The sequence below is a fragment of the Sabethes cyaneus genome, chromosome 2 (assembly GCF_943734655.1).
Source record: "Sabethes cyaneus chromosome 2, idSabCyanKW18_F2, whole genome shotgun sequence".
NCBI lineage: Eukaryota > Metazoa > Arthropoda > Insecta > Diptera > Culicidae > Sabethes > Sabethes cyaneus.
The window spans coordinates 236,808,247-236,829,347 of NC_071354.1; the positions used below are offsets into that span (position 1 = coordinate 236,808,247).

At 43.8% G+C, this 21,101-nt stretch overlaps 1 protein-coding gene across 1 annotated transcript in view; it reads right to left on the reverse strand.

Annotated features, from left to right (window-relative positions):
- LOC128738218 (midasin) overlaps positions 1–19,741 on the reverse strand; it is a 31,656-nt gene extending 11,915 nt beyond the window's left edge. The window contains exons 1-4 of the mRNA XM_053833195.1: positions 19,562–19,741; positions 19,250–19,485; positions 13,144–19,184; positions 12,648–13,082 (exon numbers count right to left, since the gene is read on the reverse strand). Of these exons, the coding sequence (XP_053689170.1) occupies positions 12,648–13,082; positions 13,144–19,184; positions 19,250–19,485; positions 19,562–19,654 (6,805 nt within the window). The 5' untranslated portion in view covers positions 19,655–19,741. The remainder of the gene's footprint in view (positions 1–12,647; positions 13,083–13,143; positions 19,185–19,249; positions 19,486–19,561) is intronic.
- Between the last annotated feature and the right edge of the window lie 1,360 nt (positions 19,742–21,101).

The following is a 21,101-nucleotide window of genomic DNA, read 5'->3' on the forward strand; positions in this document are numbered from 1 at the left end:
ATCATTGGTCGTCGTCGTCGTCGTCAACGTAAAGCCGGGTGGCTTGCGCTGTTTCAAGCAGTCCTCTCCATTCAACCCGATCTTGGGCCACTCGTCGCTAATTTCCCACGCGTCTCAGAAGTCACAAGTCTCTTTCGACCTGGTCGAGCCATCTCGCACATTTGGCTCCTCTGCTTATGGTGCCGCTGGGGTGATTGAGAAGAAAGGTTTTCATCGCACTGCCGTCCGGCATCCCTGCAATGTGTATGGCTCCCTGTAGCCTACCGACTTCTCTCCAAGCAATTGTTCCTATAACTCTTGATAGGCCTCCGATCTCTTTGTTTTCAGTTAGTACTGAGGCAGCGTGTGATTCTTGATCGTAGCGGTAGCATTTTGCGAAGGGAAAAGTAGACACGATTTTTGCTTCAATGCGCCGTTGGATCCTTTCCTTTATAGTGTTTAAGTCCGCGGTCACCAGTGATCCCAAATACACGAACTCATCTACCACTTCTAGTTCGTCGCCGTCCATGGGAGGCATACGATTGTCTCCTTTGAGCTTTTTTCTTTTGTGTGTTTGGTCTTCGATGCATTTATTTTCAGCCCAATCTTCCTAGACACCGCTTTCAGTCTGACGTAGATTGCCTCCGCCGTCGCAAAGTTCCTGGCTATAATGTTAAAGTAACCCGCGGAGCCAAGACGTTGGCTACCTTTGCTCAAAATCGATCAGCTATCATCTTGTTTCAACCCTCGCAGCGTCTCGAAGGGACTCGAGAGTGTCTCCGAAATGCGCACGAAACTCATCACTGGATCCATTGTAGCTCTGAGAGTAGTCGCGTCATCAGTTTGCCTAGAAAACTATCAGGTCTGGATCTGTATCTGCCTGTATTGTACGCTGCTTTGAGTTAATAAACAAAGATTACGAAGTGTTACGAAGTGTAGACGCGTTCTCGTTCTAACGAACAAACCGCTGGCATAAGCATCTCTCGCGAGCTCCCTTTCTTTTTTTATGCTCTGCGACGAGTTTTTGCGAGTTTGCATTTTAGTAAGCCTTCGCTCTCACTCGTCATTACAACCCGCGCAGTTGATACCGAACGGTCACGAGGGCCCCCGTTCTTACCCTCATGTGAAACGTGGGCGAAGAAAAGCAAAATCTGCAGTCATGCATCCTACTCACGCTCGCGGAGGACTGTTGACAGCTCACGAGCTGTTGGTTCCGTAAGCGGGCTGCGCAAAACGACGCTACGAGGCGGTGTGCTCGCGTGTGTCGGTATCAGAAAATATGCACACAGCAACAGCGGTTGTTTGTCATACCCCAGTAAACCATTTGGTTTGTATATCTTGATTGCAACTGAGATATACGAAATCATATCTGAACGAAAAAGTTATATTTCACGCCATATAAGGACATATATGTACCAAAGTGGAGGCACTATACGTGCGAAAATTCTGACAATTATTTGTAATTTTATCTTGCATTTTATACAGCGGTTTTTATAACACGCAACTGAATATATGAATATATGATATAATCCTGAATATATGATTAAGATATAACTTAATATTGCAATCATTTATACTGCTTTATAATTTACAGTCATGAGTTGTATATGAGGACACGCACGACTGCAAAACAATTTATTGTTCACTTTGTTTTGACATACTCTAATCATTATACAATTCCAGTGTAAAATTGACATTCATACGATTTAATGTGAACGTTCTATTACCATCTTTTTTGGTTATCTGGGATGCTTGTGCCAGTGGAGTAAGCGTTGGATGCTATATTTATTTGTCCTGGGGATTCTATAAAACACCTGTACTGCCCATAAATGCATAACAGTTCCATCTGAATTTTCGCCATCTTTGAGATAAACCTGGGACTCATCTTTAAATTAACTGTTCTTTCAATATTTCAAACAGAAAAGTTATGTTTGTTCCCAAGATGTTGAAAAAAATATCAAACTATGTCAGTCCCATATTACAAATAAACGAATAACAGTCACAGTAGTAAAAATATATCAATAAGCATCTGCGTTTGGGAAATGCCTGGACCGATTCGCCTGCAGCAACTACCAAACGGAAGTTTTTATGAACTAGAAGAACACTATTGAGGAGAATTTGGATCGGATGTACGATTCCGAAGTTCCAGTAGGAACAAGTTCCGAAATATATGGGACTTGAACATAGAAGCACCTTGAATCAGAACAAACCCATCATGTGACACCTATAAATACACGGATATGCAAATCTAGACTATTGGTAGTCGTATAAAGTGTACAAGACGCCATTGGCCACATCTAAACATGTCCGTGAATGTTCCGGATTCCTCTACGGGGACCAGTTTCTGAATATAACTAAAATACAACATGTGACATCTCTAAGTCGGTACTCGAAATTGCAAAACTAGTTTGAAATAGTTCTTTTGTTGTCACATATAGTGTTCAGGTTCACATTGGTCATGCTCGGACACGTTCTGAGAGTGTTTCGGACACACAGGAAAGCGACCAGCTTCTGAGTCAAACAAACCCCATCATGCAACCTCGCTAGGAACTCAAGATAACAAATTACAATAAAAAGGAGAAAAGGCCAGGAAGAGATTTGAGTCAAAAAGGACATTTTCAACAATTGAATTGAACGAGCACGTCAAAACAACGACACGTGGTCTTGAAAATACTGCCGAGTCACCGACAATGCAAGGATCAAGGCATGCCGTGACTGTTATGCGTTGATTCTGGCTTATTCAAGCACAAATAAACGCATATCAGTAACTTCGGCAGTTTTTCTAAGTTTTGGAACAAATTTTAGGTCACTTGTGCACAAATTGTTTGTAAAAGTATTCTGTTATGTACATTCAAGTGATTTTATGACGATTTTGACGATTTGTTTCCAAAATCGATTCAATGTTAAAGAAAAATTGTCGTGTCTTCAACAGCGTTTTTCGTAGTTGCACGATTTTGCAGATGTGACTGTCTTCCATTTATGGGCAGTGTAGGGTTAGACAAAATCGGGACATGCATAATTTTGACGAAATTCAAACGGCCATCATTCCTACAAAATAGAACATTTTTAGATGAAACCGAAGGGGAATTTTTTTTAGTTTTTCTCAAATATTTCAAGATTCGCACAACCCAGAATATCTTTGGTGTCCAATGGCTACTGCGAATCTTAGAGTATTATAGAAAAACTGAAAAAATTTCCCCGTCGAATGCAATTGGTTTCATCTAAAAATATCCTATTTTATAGAAGTTATAGGCATTTACAGGCCACTACAACGAGTGTCCAGCAAGTGTCAGCTGGGTTTGGCCCGACGATGGCCCCGTTTGCTGTATAATTTGTCTCTCGCATCGGTACTTGGAGGAACATTCTGCTACGAAGAGATCGTGGTTGAGCTCGTAGACTAATATCACTGACGAACTGACATGACACTTAGAAGAAAATCCTTTAAAAGCCATCGTCCTACACATTTTGTTTGCACACTAGCACCCTCTGTTATGCATGTTGCGGAGTAGCTTGCATTTGCAGGGTTTTATGCAGTAGGGTTTTTACATTTGTATGATTTTATACTGAAAACTCGAAGCAACACTCGCGCGCCGCGGTGTGGTCATGTTGCGAAACATGCTTGTTGAGGATTACAACATATTTGAATTTCGCAATAATCAAAAAATACCAAGTGAATATCAACCTTAAATTAAATTAGTACATGTACACGATATTGTTACTTTACCCACTGAACTGAAAGTGAGCTACTATTTGGCCTTCGGCAATTGTATTTCCGCTTCAATGGATATTATATTACTTATTATCGCTTCATGAAAATCTACATATGTATTGGTGAATATAAAACCACTTTATATGAATAGTTTAGTTAGTCTTAAGAAACTCGTTCAATTATATACATCAAACAAATTCTCGTCGTTATCATTTCGCTATCTCGAAAATTCAATAAATTCGAAATCGTCGAATTATATTAAACAGTGGTGCCGAAACCCGGGAATCGCGTCGCCGGATAAATTTTGTCGTAATTTCTCGTCACCGGGGGAACAATCAAGTTCACTAACCATCGTTTCTACTAAGGAAGGCTGATCGATCCTCATCGAGAAGGAGCGCATGGTGAAATTGTGCAATCGCTTGGACTCATTCTTGGACTCACTCGTTGGAATTATCGTTCGTTGCATGCTACGAGTGTCGGTAGCAACAAAGGTTAAGTAAGGCAATTTAAGGTGTGTACTTTTATACGATAATGAGCCCGAAGAAGAGAGCTCGCCCTGGTGTTAGCCGAATAAAGATTTTGATTCGCCGTAGGGCAAATGTACTAGGTTCTGCGTCTTTAATTAAATCTTTCGATGATAACTACCAAGAAAGTGAAATGAGCCAAGTGCAGGTTAGAATTACTCTTTTGGACGATCTTTGGCGGCAATTTTCTGAGATACAGGACGAAATTGACATGTGTGAAGATCCAGATAGTTCTGAGTTGTCTGAGGATCGTATTTCTTTTCAAAATTTGTATATGACCTTAAAGTCGTCGCTTATGGTTAAATTACCACGTGAAATCCCTTCAGCGCAACCACGTGCTCCTCCTATCATCCAGCCAAATAATATTACCCTAGGAGTGCGCCTTCCCGAAATAAAGATCCCGGAATTTTACGGCAATCCTGAAGATTGGGTAGAATTTCGCGATTTATTTAAGTCTCTCGTACATGGTAATGCGCAGCTCACCGCGGTGCAAAAATTCCATTACCTAAAGGCTGCTTTAAAGGGTGAAGCACATCGCATTGTCTCTTGTTTAGAGGTTTCAGCCGCCAATTATCTCATTGGCTGGAATCTCATCGAAAAACGTTATAACAATCCCAATTTTTTAATAAAGCGTCACATTGCGGCATTGTTCTCGATACCAGTTCTAAAACGTGAGTCAGCATCAGCGCTTTCAGAACTGGTCGATCAATTTGACCGCCACGTTAACGTTCTGAATCATTTGGAAGAAGCAGAAGAACACTGGAACTCAGTACTTGTCGAGGGCCTCAGTCGTCGTTTAGATTCAGTAACTCTAAAGGAATGGGAGAAACAGTGTAAGGAAGACGAAAGGCCAACCTACGAACAGTTAGTTACATTTATTCGCAAACAGTGTCGCATGTTACAGTCCGTAAAGTTATCTCAAACCGGCCAGAATATTATCGAACCTAAGCAACCGGTAAAACCCAAGCCAACTTCCACTTATGTAGTAACAGAACCATCAAATAAATGTGTAGCATGTAAGCAAAGCCATTCGTTGTTTAGTTGCGATCGCTTTAAGGGCATGCCACCCAAGGAAAGGTTTAATTTAGCGAAAAGGAATAAATTGTGCATAAATTGTTTAAAGGGTTATCATATGGCGAGAGACTGTAACGCATCGTGCTGCAGTATATGTACGCAACGCCACCATACTCTCCTACATTTGCCACCAATCGCCGATAAGGTTATCTCGGAATCGAATATACAGCATCCACATGCCTTTTTCACTACAGCTCATCCGTCGTCTCGTAAGGTGGAACAAATATCTATTCAATTTGATAACTCGTCGTCGCAAAGAAATAGAAAATCAATCGTGTCGCCTCGTTTCGTGCATATGCCGATTGCGTTTTCGAGTACTCGATCGTGTGATAAGCAATTTGTCGATCCTCAATCGTTAGACACATCTCAACCGTCCGAGTCAACAGTGCACCCCTCGCGGACCGGTTGCGAAGTGTTCTTGTCGACAGCCTTGGTGAAGGTCAAAGATAAATTTGACTTCACACATCTCGCTCGCATTGTTTTAGATAATTGTTCGCAATGCAACTTTATTTCAGAGTCGCTTGCCCGAAAACTAGGCTTAAAACGAATAAAAACCAATATGGATGTAGTCGGAATCGGTCCAGGTAAGGTACATATATCGGAAATGTTGGCAGTGAAGATCAGCTCTCGTGTTGGAAATTTTAGTGTTACAGTTTCATGCTTTATTATACCAAAAATTCCAGCGGTTTTGCCTAGTATGAACGTAGACATCAGCAATTGGAGATTGCCAGAAAATTTACGTTTGGCTGATCCAAAATTTAACATTAGTGCAGGGGTGGAGATTTTAATTGGCGCAGAATTATTTTTTTCCTTAGTTGAGAGGGAAAAACTTTTATTAGAAAAGGGTTATCCTTTATTACAGAACACAGTTCTCGGATTCGTAGTTAGCGGTATGTATTCGAACCCAGTGAATAAACCTGCGATATGTGTTATAAGCACCGGAGAGGCTTTGGATGCCATGCTGCAGCGATTTTGGGAGACTGAGCACTGTTACGAAGAAAGAATGCTGTCTCCAGACGAACAACAGTGTGAGAACCACTTTAGAAGAACAGTTTCGCGTGATGAACACGGCCGCTATGTTGTTAGATTGCCGTTAAGGGAAGATAGATTGCCAATGCTCGGGGATTCTTATCCACTAGCGCAGCGTCGATTTCTTTCGGTGGAGCGACGATTCAATTCGGATCCCGTGCTTCGAAACGAATATCTTCGTTTTATGGACGAGTACGCCAGATTGGGACATATGGAGGCTAGCTCTAGAATAGGTAATTTTCAATTTTTTCTACCGCATCACGCTATTCAGCGTCCAGACAGCTCAACGACAAAAACGCGTGTCGTATTTGATGCTACTTGTAAGGGAGGTAACCAGTTGTCGTTAAACGATGTTCTTTATGCAGGCCCTATAGTACAACCTTCACTTTTATCGATTGTATTAAACTTTCGCATGCCGAGATTTGTGTTCATCGCGGACATTGAGAAAATGTTTAGACAAATTTGGATTCATCCAGAAGATCGAAAGCTACTGAAAATCGTGTGGCGATCGGATGTGAATGAACCCTTGCAAGTTTTCCAATTAAAGACGGTCACGTATGGAACTAGTTGTGCTCCTTTTCAGGCCACACGTGTACTGAATCAGCTGGCAGCTGATGAGGGAAAGGAGTTTCCCTTAGGTGCTAAAATAATAACCAGTCGAACTTATGTTGACGACACGTTAGCAGGTGATGATGATTTAGATAGGGCAATCGAGTCAACCGTTCAGTTAAATGATCTGCTGAAACGGGGTGGTTTCAAGCTAAGAAAATGGTGCGCTAATGACACTAGGGTACTTTGCAGTATTCCTCCGGAGTTGATCGAAATGCCCACTGAAGTAGAAATTGATCGTACATCATCCGTAAAAACACTAGGTTTATTATGGAATCCACACAGCGACCAATTTCGATTCAAAATTCCCCAATATGATGATTTGCAAACTCTTACAAAACGAATTGTTGTGTCAGAGATGGCCCAACTATTTGACCCTTTGGGGCTCGTCGGATCGGTAATAATAAGTGCGAAAATATTTGTACAGCATTTATGGGCGGAAAAATATTCGTGGGATCAGACCCTTCCAGAAAAACCATCGTCGTGGTGGATGGAATACCGAAATCAAATTTCTGAATTACAAAAACTCAGTGTACCGCGTCGGGTTCTTTATAGTATTAGATACCATTTGCACTGCTTTTGCGATGCTTCGGAACGCGGATACGGTTGTTGCGTGTACGTCGTGTCGTTCGATGAATCGAAAACGGTATGCAGTAATCTGCTAATAACGAAATCGCGCGTCGCTCCGCTTCGTGGAATTTCTATACCGCGTTTAGAACTTTGTGCTGCACTACTTGGTAGTCAGCTGGTCGATCAAGTATTGTCGTCAACAGAATTTAATGGACCGGTTACATATTGGACGGATAGTACCGTGGTGCTACAATGGATTAACTCGCCACCTTCAAACTGGAAGGTGTATGTATCGAATCGCGTTACTGAAATTCAAAGGTTATCTAAAGACAATAAATGGCATCATATGCCTTCTGAATTAAATCCGGCTGATAAAATATCGCGTGGAATTCAACCACATAAAATTCTCGATGATCAGCTGTGGTGGTATGGTCCACCCTTCATCCTTAAGGAAAGCAAATATTGGCCAAATACACCTATTGGGAACGTTGCTGCCAATATTCTTGAGGTCGAACGCCGACCAGCTATCGCTTTGTTTTTAGCGCGTCAGCTGGTGAACGATATAGAAATATTCGACAGGTTTTCCGAACTATCAAAATTGTTAAAGGTAATCGCATATTGCCTACGGTTTGCTCGAAATTGTACGGTTGCACATAATCAACGCGAATTCACTCCATTATGTCCTTCTGAAATAAATAATGCCCTCAAAACGCTCATTCGACTCGCTCAACAACAATCGTTTCCCTTCGAGATCTCGAAATTACAAAATGCTGCAAGAGATGATTGCAGCCCTACGGAATTGCAATTTAAGTCGCTCTTAAAGGGCTTGAATTTATTTTTAGACGATCATGGTTTAATTAGAATCAGTGGTCGGCTGGAGAAATTATCTGCACCATTTGACACACGATGCCCGATTTTACTATCTGGAAAACACCGTTTGACTCAGATGATAGCGCGGTCGATTCATCTGCAGACTTTACATTCAGGTCCAACCTTATTATTGGCTACAATGAGGCAACGGTATTGGCCTATTCATGGTAGAAATTTGGCCAGAAGGATAGTACGAGATTGCATACAATGTTTTAGGTGTAATCCACGTTTCCATAACCAAATTATGGCTCCGCTACCTGAAGTAAGAGTTACCCCCGCGCGCGTGTTTTCGAAAAGCGGTTTGGACTACTGTGGTCCGTTTCTTGTTCGCCCGCTTGTAGGAAGAGGCTCGTCGGTTAAAATATACGTCGCGTGCTTTGTATGTATGTCATCAAAGGCAATTCATTTAGAAATCGTGTATGATCTCTCGTCGGAATCATGCATTAATGCAATTAGGCGTTTTATTGCAAGACGCGGTGAAATATCGGATATATATTGCGATAACGCAACAACATTTGTCGGTGCAGATCGTGAGCTGAAGGAGACACGGTTACGATATTTGGAACAGTTCAAAACAAGCAAATGGGAGAATTTTTGTCTTGACAAGGGAATAACCTTTCACCATATACCTGCCCGCTCCCCTCACTTTGGGGGTCTGTGGGAGGCAGGTATAAAATCTTTTAAACATCATTTTCGTCGCGTCTTTGGGAATCGAGCATTTAGATTAGATGAGATGTCAACGGCAATCGTGCAAATCGAATGCATCCTCAATTCTCGCCCTTTGACGCCCATGTCGGATAATGTAGAGGATTTAACTGCGTTAACCCCTGGTCACCTGCTAATTGGTGAACCAATGTTTTTCTTACCTGAGCCAGATCATACAAATACAAATAGTAATTACTTGCGTCGTTTCCAGGAAATGAAACGGAGCGTACAGGATTTCTGGAACCGATGGTCTCGCGATTACGTCAGTCAACTGCATCAACGAACGAAATGGCAATCGGACACGCACCCTTCTCTACGCGTAGGTACGCTAGTGCTGCTCAAGCAGGGCAAAGTACCACCGCTTTTCTGGAGCCTAGGACGTATCGTGGAAACTTTTCCAGGCAGCGATGGTCGAACCCGGGTGGTTCAGGTCAAAACCGCAAAAGGATTGTACAAACGCGCAATTACCGAAGTATGCGCTCTCCCCATCGACAGTCCAGAGACAAACAACACTCAACGCATGGCAACAGTGCATCCAGAAACGGATCAACAACCCGCTGCGGTCCACGTCGCGAATCCCCAGCATACGGAGCCCGGAAATAAGTAGGAACTGATGCCGATTTAGTTGAAACGGGATGTTTCAACAGGGCCCGGTGTGTTGAGGATTACAACATATTTGAATTTCGCAATAATCAAAAAATACCAAGTGAATATCAACCTTAAATTAAATTAGTACATGTACACGATATTGTTACTTTACCCACTGAACTGAAAGTGAGCTACTATTTGGCCTTCGGCAATTGTATTTCCGCTTCAATGGATATTATATTACTTATTATCGCTTCATGAAAATCTACATATGTATTGGTGAATATAAAACCACTTTATATGAATAGTTTAGTTAGTCTTAAGAAACTCGTTCAATTATATACATCAAACAAATTCTCGTCGTTATCATTTCGCTATCTCGAAAATTCAATAAATTCGAAATCGTCGAATTATATTAAACAATGCTTTTTTGAAAAATGAGTGGTTTTTGGTTGGACGATGGGATTAAGGCAAGTGTCTCGTCTGTTTGTATGTGCTAATATGGTTGCTAATCAGCTGCAAGGATTGCTCGGCACAGATTTGTCCTGGTTGCTAGGGTGTCCAGTCCAATTAGCATCAGGCGCGCTTCGTATCTTGATAGCTGGAGCGGGTGCTTCCATGGCAGGCAACGGAGGGCGAATCGAATGAATCTGCGTTTAATTTTCTCTAACCGATCAACGCCTTTGAGATAATGGGGATTCCAGGTCACCGAGTAATATTCCTGCGTCGAATTGACAAGTGCGCAGTACAAATTTTTCGAGCAATGTAGAAGCTTTTCGCAGTTCTCATGATTAGGCCAAGACTGCGGGATGCTTTAGCAACGATGTAGCTGATGTGCTGCTTGTAGCACCATTCTATTTTCGTTACACCATCTAGAAAAGCTTTTCAGTTGCTGTTGCAGGAACCCGGCGTATTCTACTTTATTGACCGCGAGATAGATCTTAACGATCTTAAGATCATCAGCATAGGAAAGCCCGATTCCTTGTAGCGGAAAGTTTACATCGTTGAAGTATAGCATGAATATGAGCCTTGTGGAATACTGAATGGTACAATAAACTCACTGGATATTGATTCTTCGATTTGAACATCCAGATATCGATCATCCAAGTAGGACTTCAGCCAGACCAGTAGGGAGCCGTCAAGTCCCATCCTGTCGAGTTTGGCAATCGAAATTTCATGATTTAACTTACCAAAAGCCTCTCTGGTCGGTCTAGATTGCATCCGTTTGGAATCGCCTCGGCATGGTAGCATAAGTAGGTAGTGAATGAAAGGAGATTCGTCGTGGTTGGGGAAAAAGAATCTTGAACGAATTTTTGCTTTTTGAGGTGTTCTCATTGTGAGCTACACTACTGCTTCAATGATGTGCTCGAACATCGGGATAGAACGGTGTTGTAAAACGTGAGCTTCCAGCTTAAATTGAGGCGATAAACTCCGATTTATTACAAATACAGTTCATGCTTTAAGTCAGATATTATTTAAATTAATATTGTGCCTGCCTGCCAAATCTGGATCAGTCAACCTAATGCCAATTGCTGTTGTTGCTCTTTCTCTTTCTTGCGACAGTGATTTCAGTATGTCGCAATTTGGTCCCAGTACTGTGCAGTCGCACTGCGGAATCCTGTTTAGCGGAAAGTGCAGTAAAAAATAACATGGAAAGTGTAGCGAAACGAGTTTAATAACACTTCCAGGTGGACAAAACAGTGATTTTAGAAACGCTTGTTGCCTAATAAAATCATCCTTTTTCAATCGATATCAATTTCTTTGTGATCTGTTATTTGAGGGTGTAGGATATTCACAATGTACCATGCGCCTCCATTGAGTCACATTCCCAAACAAATTTCAAGTTACGTTTTCTCAAAAAAGTTCCATAGGCTACACCTATACGAACAGTGCAGTGATGTTCTGGATCGTCAGGACTACACTATGGTGTATACGGTTAAGCCTTAAAGCCTGTGACCGATAGTGAACCCGAAACGTGTTCTCTCGAACGAAAAGCCAAGATGGTAGCCCCATCATTAGACTCGGTAGCGTGGCCCTAAAGGAGCAACCTACACAAATCAAACTACTACGAACATTGAAGTAAATACGGATCGCTCTTTGACGTTCTAATTCCCGTTACTCGAGGGCGATAAATTTCTTTGTGTATTTCTAAACTGGAATGTAAAACGGACGCTCTCTATCTTCCTGTGATGGTTGTCCCATTTCAGTACAAATACAGCAGCCGAGCTATGCGAGTGTAGTGGACGAGACTTTCAAGATCCCTCATCAGGCAAATTTGTAGTTGCCGATTCAAGCTCCACCGTTGATTCTTGCTCCGTGTCCAACTAATCACAATGAACAACCTTCCAGAAAATCATCATATTCACATGTACTATCGAAATGTCAGTGGCACGAACGCGGTACCTGCAGCAAGCGCCGAAAGTCCGTACTAGACTCGTCAATCAAATATGAGTGACCGTAAAGCACAACCTATTATAGTATGCTGTAGATATTGTATTTGTCTTCTGATTCAGCAGCCATTGATCGAGTCCCTTTTCTTTCCCACCTCAATGTCAGTGATGGTTTCTGCCATAGTGGATGATATCCTATTTAAGCAGAACATCGCAATTAATCAAATTGCTTCGGCGACTAGTGGCTACTACTTTTACCACTTATCATTTATACCAGTTGTCTCACATACTAGATACTAAAAACATACTAGATTTTGCAATTCCGTTTAACATTGGATCGAATACGAAATTTATCATAATCAGCTTTTGACGGCTCAATTCCGTATTCTGGCGAAATTTGGGAACCCGACGTCAAATAGGTAAAATCGCAAGTCAACATAAACTATTATTTGAAAAATTTTCAACCGTTCTAGAGCAAATAAAAGCAATTTTGAACTTTGTTTGACGTTGTAGAATATTTGAGTAACAATTTTACTCTTCGATTATGGTTGAACCGCATAGGAAAAAAATCTATCTAAATAGCTATGTGGACAAACTTACCCATTTTTCCATCGTTCAATCGGGCATACTTTTCCCAAACACCGAACAAATGCACCATCAGCTTCCGTCCGGAATGGCTGCCATCCAATACCGCCTCCTTGACGGCTTCCATCAGTATTGCCTCAACGGCACACGACACCTCCTCCAGGTGGCGATTGAAATCCAACTGCTGAAAGCTTCCCGTAACGGAATCATCGATCGTATCGACGTTACAGTATTGGCTACTCAGCGTCGTCAGCAGGTGAATGATTTTCGTTTTACCACAATCACTCGGACCGCACAGGATGACCGGTTTGCCCAGCTGGCTACACTCGGCAACGCATTTCAGTGCTTCGATTTGACTCGCTAGCATAAGCGGCGCGGCCGCAGTCACCTGCTGTGGAATGGAGTTTGTATCCTCCGACGGTTGTTTGCTGTTTTCGATGACCAAATCACCTGAGAAAAGTTATAAATTGACTAAAATAGGTTAAAAATTCAATTTTGGTCTGGTTATTACCTAAGTATAGTTTATTATCGGTCCAGTAGACGCTGATATCCTGTGAGCGCTGATCCAACTCGAAAGCGTCACAGCCGAAAACCGTACCGAAGGCTGTTAAAATGTAGCTTTTATCGACATCGGTTCGCATCCTCTGGTAGTAGACCAGCTTCATCTTTTCGAACAGTACCAGCTGGAACCGCTGGAAGGAAGCAACGGAGCTGCTCATTTGCTTGTGCAGAAAACCAACCCGATCGCTGCAGAGCAGCTCACACCAACGCAAGATGTCCCGGAGGTTCGCCTCGAACGGGCCTCCCTTGTAGCCGAACTCCAGCTTCGCAATACCTGTTTCCAGGGTTTCGGAAAAGAGCACCATTCGTTCGGTCAGATCAAACCGAATGGAGTGCGCCTCCGGCGAGCTCAAACCCTCGAAATAACTTACGTCGTTACCCGGTTGTCGGCCTAGATCTTCGATCAAGCATTCACCGATCGCAGCGAACTTCTGCTGGTATTTTCCGTTGACTACATGCAGTAGATCGGTTCGTTCTAACTTCCTTAGGTAGACTTTGGTGAAACGATTTAGGAATGATTGCGGTAGGCCTTTACGGCCTCCGCCCTGGCGGAGAGGATTCTGGGCCGCGAAAATTCGCGTTTGCTGTCCGAGTTTAAATGTTCGATTTAGTTCGGCAATGTAGACTTCTCCGCGGTGATCGAGAATGGCATTCAGCCCTTCCAGTACGCTCTGCGGAGCGAGATTGAGCTCGTCCAGCAGGACCCAGGTGTTGGGGGCTTTGAGGGCCGCCAGTAGTGGGCCATCGCGCCAAACGAATGAACCCAATTTGTTGGTCGCTTCGCGATGATCAGCGCCGGAGGCGCTTTGTTTGGAAGCTAACTCAAGAGAGTGGTCTTCTGCTGGGAGGTCCGTGCCGAATAGATCGGCAAGGTCGGTGTGTTCGCACAGGTTGATGCGGACGATGGCGTGCCCGGTGGCACGGGCAAGGTTCTCCACCAGAGAGGTTTTGCCCACTCCTGGGGGACCCTCGAGGAGGATCGCTTTGTCCAGACTGAGGGCCGATAGAAGGCGGAACAGGTTTTGCTGCGTGGTTGGAGCACTGAACAGGAACTCCGTGTGGCGGTCTCGTTGTTCTGGATTCAGGGGGATGAAGAATGGTTTGATTCCGAATTGGGAATTGGTTGATTCGACGGACGATCCTCGGTTGAGGTTAAATTCTTTGATGTTGAGAAGGTCCCGTGCTAAGAGTTGAAGATTGGCGAGAATTTCACTACGGATAGCAACGATTTCTTCGAAGGTTTCGTACGGTAACATTTCCAGGGCATCAAGAAACACCGTTTCCAGTCCGTAAATGAGGGATTCTGCAAGCGATAGGTTGGAGTGATTTTTGCCAATGAACGTCACCCAAGCGAGAACATCACGTATACTGAAATTTAGCTTATCAATCTTCTTTTTCAGCGTGAAGACAACCCCAATGAGGACTTTTGCAACGTTATTGAGGTTAAGTTGAGCGTTGAGGTTAGGTCGCAGAGCATGCTCTGCGATTCGAATCAAGTCGTCCTTGCAATTGGTGGCGCGACACCAAATTTCCGTCAGTCGATTTCTCAGCGCAGGTGAGAGTTCTTTCTTTCCGAAGTCTCCTCCCGGATTCATGGTGGCCAGAAATTGGAAACCTTCCGAAGCGGTTATCACAAATTCGCACGCATCCGCCGAAACTCCTCCCTTTTCGGCCAGCAGAAGCGTTCGCTCCGGTTCCAGGACACAGTTCAGTCGTTCCAGCACGGAATCTTCAGCCAGGGAAATTTCGTCCGCAAGAAAGTAGCCACCTTCGGCCATCGAGAGGACCAGTGGACCGTCGGACCATTCGAACAACTGGTTTGAATCTTTTGTAGAAGAGTCCGCTTCACGGAATGGTCGCAGACCACCGAGAAAATCTGCACCTTCGGTGTGCATGTGACAGTTCAGGATTCGGAGCTTTTTCCCTCGCACGGCTGCTAAAATTTGACAAATTGTGGTCTTTCCACAGCCGGTAGGACCGACCAGTAAAACGGGTTCGTTGAACTCCAGCGCCTTTGCCGTTAGGACTGCCATTCGACGCATGTCGAAGGTCCAAACGATTCCGTCGAAAAGGGTTTGCCGTTCCAGTTCTTCCAGGATTGGACGAGTAACACGGGAAGTTTCCTTCGACAGGGAAAACAACTTCTGCTCCGAAACTTGTTTCCGGAAATGGGTGTAAAGAGCCTGTTCTATGATTTGGGTTTCGAATAGATTGCGTACCTTGGAGGATAGAACCAAATAGCCTTCGTCGATCAGGTGCTGGTTCCAATCGTAGCTTGTGTCCGCCAGCAGTTTACTGTCGGCGTAGGTGTACCGGTTGCCCCACCGGAACAGATCACGAAGGGTAAAGTTTTGCTTGCTGGTGCTTCGTCGATTCATCTGCAGCTCGGACATAACTTTGACCATCTTTTGCGAGTAAGATTTTGGGATGAGACACCGCTTTTCCAGGATCACCTGCAGCTCATCCCGGGGAATGTCCGAGAAATGCAACTCAATAAAGCGATTTTTGAACGCTCGGGACAACATTTTACGTCCACCGTACAGTCCCGGAGGATTTTGCGTAGCAAAAAGCATGAAATTAGGATGGGCTTTAACGACGACCTGGGTTTCGGGGATGAAAAGTTCTCGGTTGTCGTCCAGGACTCGATTTAGGGCTTCCAGAATGTCACTCGGAGCCAGGTTCAGTTCGTCCAGAATGATCCAGTAACCTTGCCGCATGGCTTCCACTAGAACGCCCTCTTTGAAGGACAGTTTACCACTCACATCCGCTACGTACGTTCCGATGTACTCCTGCAAGTCGGTATGTTCGTGGTTATTGATCCGAAGGCACACATTTCCGCTGCGTTTGGCAATGTACTCGATGAGGCTGGTTTTTCCCGCCGAAGTCGGTCCCTGCAGCAGGACGGGAAGCTTTCCGATCGAAATGATTCGTGCCAAATCACGCAGGTTGCTTCGTACGCTTTCCGTTAGGATGTACTGCTCGCATTGCTGCGTCTCTTTTGGACCCTTCTCGATCCAATATCCTTCGAAGTTTAGCTGCTCGCCGACGGCGGGTTTCGGAATTTGATGGGAAATTGCCTGATTAATGTCGTTGAGGAGCGTTTTCTGGATAAAACTGAGCACCGTTTGGTGGGATTTTAGGTCCAGCTGAGTTAGGAAACTCAGGCAGAAGCTCTCGTACAGGTTTCGTTCGATCGACCCGCAAAGGTTTTTGGCGCAAATGCTTAGCGCACGGCACAGCGTGCGCAGCGAGTAGACGGGTTTATTACCAAGCCCGTCGTTCAGCTCCAGCTGCGACAAAGCCCTCAAACGGCGGTACAGTTTAACCGTGTTTAGAATGCGGACTTTTTGGACCCCCGTACTGCCGAGATAATCGTTCACCAATATCAGCAGGTCGTTTTCCGTGACTAATTCGTCCACGAAAAATTCTGTGAAACGATTTCGGATGCCCACCGGAAGGTCCTTCTTACCAACATCCGTGTTCGGGTTCATACAGGCAAAGATGCGAAAGTCTGGATGGCGTTTCACCGGTACAAAGTCTCCTCGCTCTAGCAGAATGATCGAACCGTCCGGTTCGAGAATGGTTGACAAACATTCGAGCGTTTCCGTTGAAGCCAAATTAATTTCGTCCAACAGAACCCAATCCCCGTTCCGGATGCAGTTGACTAAGGAACCAGGAATGAAGGCAAACGACACGTTAACGGAGTTTTTCAGCTGGGCATCCAACTTTCTAAGGTTCCTCTCCAAACGAATCCATTTGTCGTGAATTTCCTCCTCAGAATTACCGTCTGTAAATTTGACAAACACTTTTTCCGTAATCTTCAGCATTAATTTCACTAAAACATTGTATTCTCCTCGGTTGTAACAAACACTAACATTCGAAAGGAACTTTTCATTTTTCTGAACATTAAAAGTTTTACCAAAAAGAAACTCGAACTCGTACCGAAGTGGCGTTATGACGTAGCTTAAATCGACCGGCTTAAAACCTCCAATCAGGTCGGACACATCCGACTGATTGTTCATATTGACCACAACCAGTTTGTGGCGCGTTTGGTAAGCCAAATATTGGATGGCACTGGTTTTACCGACACCAGTTTCTCCCACCAACAGCGTAGGTTCATTCTGCGCCACAGAAACGGCAATTCGCTCCAACAAACAGGACGCCGGCCGGGTGAAGGAAAACGTCGGTGCTTGACTTTGCAATTTAAACGCTTGCAACTTCACCTTCGAAGAAGCATTCTCATCCAAGCGGAGCTTCTTGTGCCGAAAGGAATTCTCTTTCTCCCGATCCTGATCATCATCGAAGTTTCGACACAAAGGCACCCGACCGATTTTGATCTCCTTCGAGGTGCTCACATCGACGTCCGGTTTGTAATCGTCACACAGATGCTCGCAGCGACTTTGGTTGATGCCAATTTTACCACCGATGCTGACAATTAGATTCCGCTTCAAATCCCCAGCCGGAATGTGCGAGCAGAATAAATCCACCGCATTTTGGAACACAAAGTAGGCGCATTCCGTACTGGTTACCGAGAAACTTTGAACCGACCGACGACAAAGTTTAATCAAATCTCTAGTTGAGACCAACCTACCAGTGTTGGGGAGATTGGCCAGCGATAAATTATCATACTGGAATCTGGGCAGACAATCGTCGCCTTCTCCAGTGTCTTTACCACTAGCTAGTCGTTTATTTTCTAGAATTTTCACCGCTTCTTCTGTTTCTTCATTACCAATAGCATGATTACCACTAGAAAAGGTTAAATAAATGTCCACAATCCGACTGGCGACTGTTTTCAGTTCAGGAAATTTCGTACAAATTATCGAACAAAGTTCCGGTCGACTTAGAGGTAGAATATTTACCGTGTAAAGATACTTTTCCAACAAGTTATAAGGACTGTGCGTTGCACCACTGCCCGTCTTCTGTGTTCGCAGCGTCAGAAAAAGTTGAAATCCTGGTTCAATCCGCAAACAATCCCGAAAACCGGGAACACTCAGATAATTATTCTCCAACAGATTAGTTAAAACCGTACAAACGTCCTGCGTTGCACAGTCCAAATCTTCCAGCAGCAACCAGTACCCGTTAATGACCGCTTGCGTCAGCACTCCCGGTTGCCACACGAACTCTCCCGGAGTATCCGTACACCGATACTGACCCAGCAGCATCTTACTGTCCGTTTGATCACCCAACTGAATTCGTAGAAATCCACTTTTAGAAACCTCTTTTTTCAACTTATCCAAATTTACATCCAACGCCTCCTCAGGTTTTCCATTCGATTTACGTTTCGAACTTTTTACTTTTTCAACACTTTTCATCAACCGCTTGCTTAGATCTTGTGCACTAGGTCCGATTCTGCCCGTCTTCTTAGCCAAGAACTCCACTAACGACGTCTTTCCACAACCAACCGGACCGGACAAGCAGATGGCTTTTCCGGAGGAAACACCCAAGGCCAAACTTCTCACATTCAAACGTGTCGAATCTACCGTTACTAGCTCACTTTCCACCGTACGGTAGAACTCACAATTATCACTATCAAATATCGGCAGCAGTACTTCGCCTACGTTTGTGACCACACGACTGCTAAAATTCCATCTTATTTTCTCCCCGCTATCATCATCCTGCTGATCACACCGGTTTTCCTGCGTTACAGTCTGCTCCATCTGTTCCGCAACCAGCAATTCCGCCGGTAGCTCCTGATCCAAACTACTCAACTGACTTTGATCCATTCCACTGACCATCGCCACAATGCGATTGCAGTAATACCGCTGCCGGTCACATCCCTTACGATCGTACAACTCAAAAAACTCCGACCAATTCCAAGCCGAACGAAAATAACTAACATCGGCCATCAAAAACCTATAGCAACTACGGACCAGTTCCAAATCCGAAACCGGCTGCTTGGCAGCTTTCTTAACCTTTACCTTTGGCACGTAAGTCACCGATTCCTGTGCCCCAAACGGGGGTGGATTGTGACGGAAGAAATGGATGCTGAATCTAAAACAAAACAAAACCTTAAATTTCCATCATTTTTCACCCCATGTGCAACCCCATGAACTAACCGAAGTACGCTGGGACATTCGCTGACCATCTTCGACAGTGCTACACATCGCCGCTGGTAACCGTCACGGTCCTGTTCGCCGGCACTGCCCATTTCACCGTCCCCACCCATTGCACTAGCAACGATCAACAGCAGCATGCTGCCGAACTCCCGTCCGATCTGTTCCGTGTAGGCTGGATCAACAATTAGCTCGCCAAGCACCGCCACCAGTTCGTTCATGCTCGTCGAAGACAGTTTCTTTAACATATTACCACAATCATTTAAAACAGATTCAATTAAAATCATAAAACCACACTTAAACACAGCTACTTACGGTTAACCTTAGAAATGGATCCATCTGATGACATCCTAACCGGTCGCGAAGCCGCTGGCAGCTTCGCCGCACTCGATTACAGTTCACTTCCATCGGTAAATCTTACGCACTATCACAATTTTACTGCAAATTTGTTCAGCTGATATTAAATTTTCGAGAAAACACAACTTTTTTCACTGAACCTGGTGATACGGAATGAAACACGCTGCAGGCAGCCAGCCGATTCGACTCGAGTTAGCACGCACGTGTGAATAAAAACAACAAGCGCCACCAACCAGTGAAGCAAAGCACAATCATCATCATCAACAATCATCGCGAATGGAAAACTGTCAGAAATTCTAAACTTTTCCAGGTCGATTCAGATTGTACGTCATCTAACGTCAGTGGAACGTTTACTCGAGCAATCCCAAAAAAAAAATTAGGTTATTTATTTTAATCGAGGGTTAAATTTTGTAGGAGAAACTGTTAGCTGTTCCCCAATAGACCAAATCATTATACCGTCAATTGACAGATACTGACGCCCTTGTTTACGTTTTGGAAAATTTTCCTTTTCGTTTATAGCGAATGTAGCGAGTGTTTTAACAGTTTACAGGCATATTGGCTTTTAAATTTAGTCCTAATGCTGGTTAAACTCGGTTTAAACAACAAACTTGCCGTTTAAACAGGTGAAACTTTTTTGGACTCTGTGGTCTGTTTGTAAACAAGGGCGCCAGTATCTGCCAGATGACGTCACCTTGATTTGGTCTATAGACCAAATCATCATACCGTCAACTGACAGATAGTGGCGCCCTTGTTTACATTTTGGAAAACTTTCTTTTCCGTTTATAGGGAATGTAGCGTGTATTTTAACATTTTACAGGCATAATGGCTTTTAAATTTAGTCCCAATGCTGTTTAAACTCGACTTAAACAACAAACTTGCCGTTTAAACAGCTGAAACTTTTTTGGATTCTACGGTCTGTTTGTAAACAAGGGCGCCAGTATCTGCCAGATGACGTCACCTTGATTTGGTCTATAGACCAAATCATCATACCGTCAATTGACATATACTGGCGCCCTTGTTTACATTTTGGAAAATTTTCCTTTTCGTTTATAGCGAATGTATCGTGTGTTTTAACATTTTAAAGGCATAATGGCGTTTTAAATTTATCCTAATGCTGTTTAAAACAACAAACTTTCCGTTTAACAGCTGAAACTTTTTTGGACTCTGCGGTCTGTTTGTAAACAAGGGCGCCAATATCTGCCAGATGACGTCACCTTGATTTGGTCTACAGCCTGAATTCGTTAATTGGGCCACAATTGCACTCCAGCTGATTCGCTAATTGGGCCGACTGACAGTTGTTAGAAATTTCTAAACTCGAAAATTCCATACAATTTTGACATTCAAGTTGTCATATAGCCCAATTAGCGAACACCCAATTAACGAACCGCCCAATTAACGAACCACCAATTAACGAAACTTTGCTGTATATGAGGCAAACATCATGTACAGCCTGAATTCGTTAATTGGGCCACAATTGCACTCCAGCTGATTCGCTAAT